The following is a 4,744-nucleotide window of genomic DNA, read 5'->3' as shown; positions in this document are numbered from 1 at the left end:
CCCCCTTCCCCCCTTCAGCTCCCCTTTTCCCAATCTCCCTGTTCCCATGGCAACAGATTCTCCAAATATCTGTCCCCACCTGGAGCCGGCCGAGGGAGGGGCCCCCAGCACCACCTCCGCGGTGGCCCCACCATCAGAGCTCCCTCCCCACCACAGGCTGTGTGTCTGCCACACCCCCCGCCCCGGGCTCCCCCGCGCCTCTCTGGGGACCAGAGAACACGTGTGTCAAGCAGCCTCAGCTGTGAGGGCCCAGCCTCCACCCGCCTGAGGGTCCCAGGAGCCCTGGTCCCCAGTTCTTACCTTGACATTGCAGGCCTTGCTTTCCGATACCCCTGGAAAAGTCAGGGATCCTAGGTCAGTGCAGACAGGGGTACCTGGACCCCCAACCTCTGAGAGCCACAGGGGGCCTGCGCTCTCTGACCTTCCTCCCGCAGGGCCCAGGTGTCCAAGCCCCGGCCGCCTCCTCTTTCTAGAACCCAGACATTTTGGCCCCCAGCCCTTCTTCCCTTAGACCGGAGTTCAGCCCCCGGTTTCTTCCTCCTTCAGATCCAGGAATCCAGACTCCCAGCCCCTCAGCCCCTTCCTCCCTCATACCCAAGACTCCAGGACCTCCGTCCTCCAGCCTCCTCCTCCCTCAGACCAGGACTCCAGGAACCAGCCTCTTCCTCCCTCAAACCCAGGAGTCGAGGCTCCCAGCGTTCCCCGGCCATCCTAGAACCTGGGAGTCGGGGCTACAGCCCCCTCCTTCTTCCTTCCACAGGGGTCGGCGTGACAGGAGTCTGCACCCCTAGTCCCCTCCTCCCCCAGACCCCGAGCCCCCTTCCCTCACCAGATGAAGTCGGTGCAGTGGCTGCAGAAGGTGGGCTGCTTGAAGAAGCGAGCGGTGAACTTGTGGCTCTTGACTTCGTGGACCACCTTCTGCCTCAGAGCCCCCTTTCTGCAAAACAGGGGCCGGGGTCCTCCCTCTGAATCGCCTCCGCCGGGGCCCAGACCAGCCATGGCCCCAGAAACGTAGCAGGGACCAGGATCCTGCCTTTCTTGGGGGAAACAGGTGGAAGGGAAAGGAGCCGGAGACTCGAAGGATCAAAGGAGCCACCGGGAAATTCCGAGGTGGGCAGGAGACGGGCAAGGCACCTCCAGGTGCGGAGCGCACCAGGCAGGGAGCGGCACCCCCGGGTGCGCCGGGCGGAGCGGGCGAGTGGGGAGGAAGCGCCAAAGGCACGGCGCCGGGAGCCGGAGGCACGGGCGGCGGCGGTGGGAGCTCCAGCTCCGGCACCTGCTGAAATGTGGGAGCCCCGGGTAGGGGGAGGCGTTGCCAGGACGACAGAGAGGGCGGGGTTTCGGCTTAAAGGCGCTCCCCTCCCGGAGACACGGGACAAATGTCCTCCCTCCCTGCCCCCTACACGTGCACACACCCACTCCGGGGGCTGGCTGGAGGGAGGGGCATCCTCTGAGCCTGGCTTCCCCCCACTACCCTGCAATCTGTCATCCTGCCCCGTGTTCCTCCCCCACTAGGGTGCCTCGTGCGTCCTGTGGGCGCCCTGGGGTCCCTGTGTCTGACCCTGCTCCTCTCCTTCCTTCAACAAACTTTATGCTCCACGCTAGGGGTCCAGCAGCGGACAGGGAGGCTGCTGGGGTTCTCGCTTTCTCTGACGCCGGCTGAGTCTTTATTTCTCCCCCTGGCTTCTCCATTATTTGTGTGGATCTCTCTGCCCGCGAGTATCTTTCTTGTGACCTCTGTCCCTCTCCCTCTATTCCTGGAGCGACCTTTCTCGATGTGTCTCTCTTTCTGCCTCTCAGTGGATCTGTTTTCTTTTCCCTGTCTCCGAGAAATGCTGTTTCTATTTCTTTCTGTTTCTCTCTTTCCTCGGCTGTGCGTCTCCATCTGTATCTGTCGCCATCTCTGGGTCTTGGTGTCGTGGTCCTTCTCGGGGTCTGACTGTGAGTCAGTCTCCCTCTGTTTCTCCCTCGGTGTCTGATAAATTCTTCCGCCTCTGTCTCCCTGAGTCTGTTCCTTTCCCTGTCTTTGTCTCCCTGGCTCTGTAAATCTCTTTTCTCTCTAAGGCTGCGACTCTGTCTCTCCCTCCCTCTGCGACTTGATCTCTTTGGGAGTTCATCTCTGTCTTCCTCTCTGGGATTGCTCTCTAAATGCTTCCCCCTGTCTCTCCCTCTCTCTCCTCACCTCCACCCCGGTTGTCTCTGTCTCTCTGCCTTCCTCCAGCTCTGCAACTCGTCTCTGTTTTTGTTTGTCTCTTCCGATATCTCTCTGGTTCCATCTGTTTCTCTGTGCCTGTCCCTCTCTGGCTCTGTGGATCTCTCTCTTTCTCTGATGCTAAGGGGGTCTCTCTCCGGTCTATGAGTCAGTCTCTCTCCCTCCTCTCTTCTCTATCTCTGTCTCTGTCCCTTTCTCTCTGACCCAATCTCTATTTGTCTCTCTGGCTCTGTGAATCTCTGTTTCTGGGGATCTCTCCGTCCCTCTGTGTCTGTGATTCACTCTCTCTGTCTCTGGCTCTCTGAATCTATTTGTTTCTCTGATTCGCTGAATCTCTCTGTGTCTCTGTCCCTATGAATGTCTCTCTATGTCTCTCTGACTCTCTGTATCTCTCGCTCTATGAATGTCTCTCTGACTCCCTGAATCTCTCTGTGTCTCTGGCTCTATGAGTATCTCTCTATGTCTCTCTGACTCTGAATCTCTCTGTGTCTCTGTCTCTATGAATGTCTCTCTATGTCTCTCTGACTCTCTGAATCTCTCTGTGTCTCTGGCTCTATGAATCTCTTTCGATGTCTCTGACTCTCTGAATCTCTCGTGTCTGTGGCTCTATGAATCCTCTGTCTGTCTCTTTGGCTCTGTGAATCTGTAATTCAGGCTCTCTGAATCTCTCTATATGTCTCTATGAATCTCTCTGTGTCTTTGGCTCTCTGAATCTCTGTCTCTGGCTCTCTGAATCTCTGTCTCTGGCTCTCTGAATCTCTGTCTCTGGCTCTCTGAATCTCTGGCTCTGGCTCTCTGAATCTCTGTCTCTGGCTCTGTGAATTTCTGGTTCTGGCTCTCTGAATCTCTGTCTCTGGCTCTCTGAATCTCTCTCGAGGGTCTCTAGATAGAGACTTCCCTCTCTGTGTCGCTGTGATTCAGTCTCTCTCCCTCGTCCCTTTTCTGTGTCTGTGTCTCTGTTTCTCTCTGTTCCCTTCTCTGACCCACTCCACGTGTCTATCTGGCCCTGTGAGTCTCTCTCCATCTCTGAGGTCTCTCCCTCGCTCCCTGCGTATCTGTGATTCAGTCTCTCTCCCTCCTCTCTTTTCTATGCCTCTGTCCTCTGCCCTCTTCTCTGACCCACTCTTCGAGTCTCTCCGGCCCTGTGAATCTCTCTGTCTCTGAGGGCTCTCCCTCCCTCTGAGTGTCTCTGTGATTCAATCCCTGTCTTTCTCTCGCTAGATCTCGCTGGCTCTGGCATCCTCTCTGTGCGCCTCCTCTCAGGAAGGGGGTCTCTCCGAGGGCCGGCGCGGTCAGTCTCTTCCGGCCTCCCCACCTCTTCGTCGCTCTACCCGCGTCCCCGCCTCTCTCTGGTCTGGCTCTGCGCCTCCCCGGCTCGGGAGCGCTTCCCAGTCCCTGCTCCGGGGAGACCGGCTCTGTTGCCAGGGACAACCACGGCCCGCCCCGGGCTGCGGGCGCAGTGCCTTCTGGGACTGGTAGTCCGAGTCTGCGGACCAGCCACTCTCGGGACGGGCCGAGAACTCAGTCTCCCCGCGTGCCCCGCGAGGCTGGGCGGGACGCTGCGGCGGCGCCTGGGAGGGACTCTGGACGTCCAGCATATCTTCTCTGGGACTTTTTAGGGGTTCGGAGCGGGTTTCCTGGGATTCCCAAAGCCGAAGGGAAAGGTGGGGGAATCCGAGTCCTCTCGTGACCACTCTCCCTAAATGTGGAGACCACTGACCTTCCAGCCACCTCCAGGCGACCTAGGGCCAAGGATAGGCGGCGGGGATGGCCTCGAAACTGATCTAGGAATCCCACCACGTTCTAGTCCAGTGCCCTTGGGTTCTTTCCCGAGTTAACCAACGTATCACCCCAGAGTTCTATAGTTATTCTCTCGGGTGCTTTCCAGAAGGGATTCAGGCATGGGATGGGAGAGAAGGGTGGGCGAGGCGTCCTTTAAGAAGACAGCGATGGAGTGGGCTGGAGCTCAAAAGTGGACGCTGCGGAAATGAAAAGGAGGCTTTTCCTCACCCAACGAGAGTGTGTGCCCCAGCTGGCCCTTCCTTCTGCCCTTCCACGGGAACCCTTCCCTCCCTTTCGGTGTCTCTCCCCAATTGCTTTTGCGGATGTAGATGCAGATAGGGGGGTGTGCGATCATCAAATTTTCTTTAAAACTTTTTGTTGTTGTTGTTGTTTTAATAGAGACGAAGTCTTGCTGTGTTGCCCAGGCTGGTCTTGAACTCCTGGGCTTAAGCGATCCTTCCACCTTATCCTCCCAGTGTTGGGACTACAGGCGGGAGCCTCCGCGGCGGCTGATCATGGAATTTTTTTTTTAAACCGAGTCTCGCTCTGTCTCCCAGGCTGGAGTGCAGTGTGGCATGATCTCGGCTCATTACAACCTCCGCCTCCCAGGTTCAAGCGATTCTCCTGCCTCAGCCTCCTGAGTACCTGGAACTACAGGCGCCTGCCATCACACCTGGCTAATTTTTGTATTTTTAGTAAAGACGGGGTGTCACCATGTTGGCCAGGATGGTCTCGATCTCCTAACCTCGT

The 4,744-nt window shown here is 57.6% G+C and overlaps 1 protein-coding gene across 2 annotated transcripts in view; it reads right to left on the bottom strand.

The window, feature by feature from the left end:
• The window catches only part of PRKCG (protein kinase C, gamma), a 25,178-nt gene extending 23,853 nt beyond the window's left edge, over positions 1 to 1,325 (bottom strand). For both annotated transcript variants that reach the window (XM_011959386.1, XM_011959385.1), the window contains exons 1-2: positions 830 to 1,325; positions 301 to 332 (exon numbers count right to left, since the gene is read on the bottom strand). In XM_011959386.1, coding sequence (XP_011814776.1) covers positions 301 to 332; positions 830 to 999 — 202 coding nt within the window. In that variant the 5' untranslated portion in view covers positions 1,000 to 1,325. The remainder of the gene's footprint in view (positions 1 to 300; positions 333 to 829) is intronic.
• Positions 1,326 to 4,744: the final 3,419 nt, after the last annotated feature.

This window comes from Colobus angolensis, unplaced genomic scaffold (genome assembly GCF_000951035.1).
Source record: "Colobus angolensis palliatus isolate OR3802 unplaced genomic scaffold, Cang.pa_1.0 Scaffold490, whole genome shotgun sequence".
Classification (NCBI taxonomy): Eukaryota; Metazoa; Chordata; class Mammalia; order Primates; family Cercopithecidae; genus Colobus; species Colobus angolensis.
The sequence above is the reverse complement of the archived record's forward strand: the minus strand, read 5'-3'. Positions and strand labels throughout refer to the sequence as shown.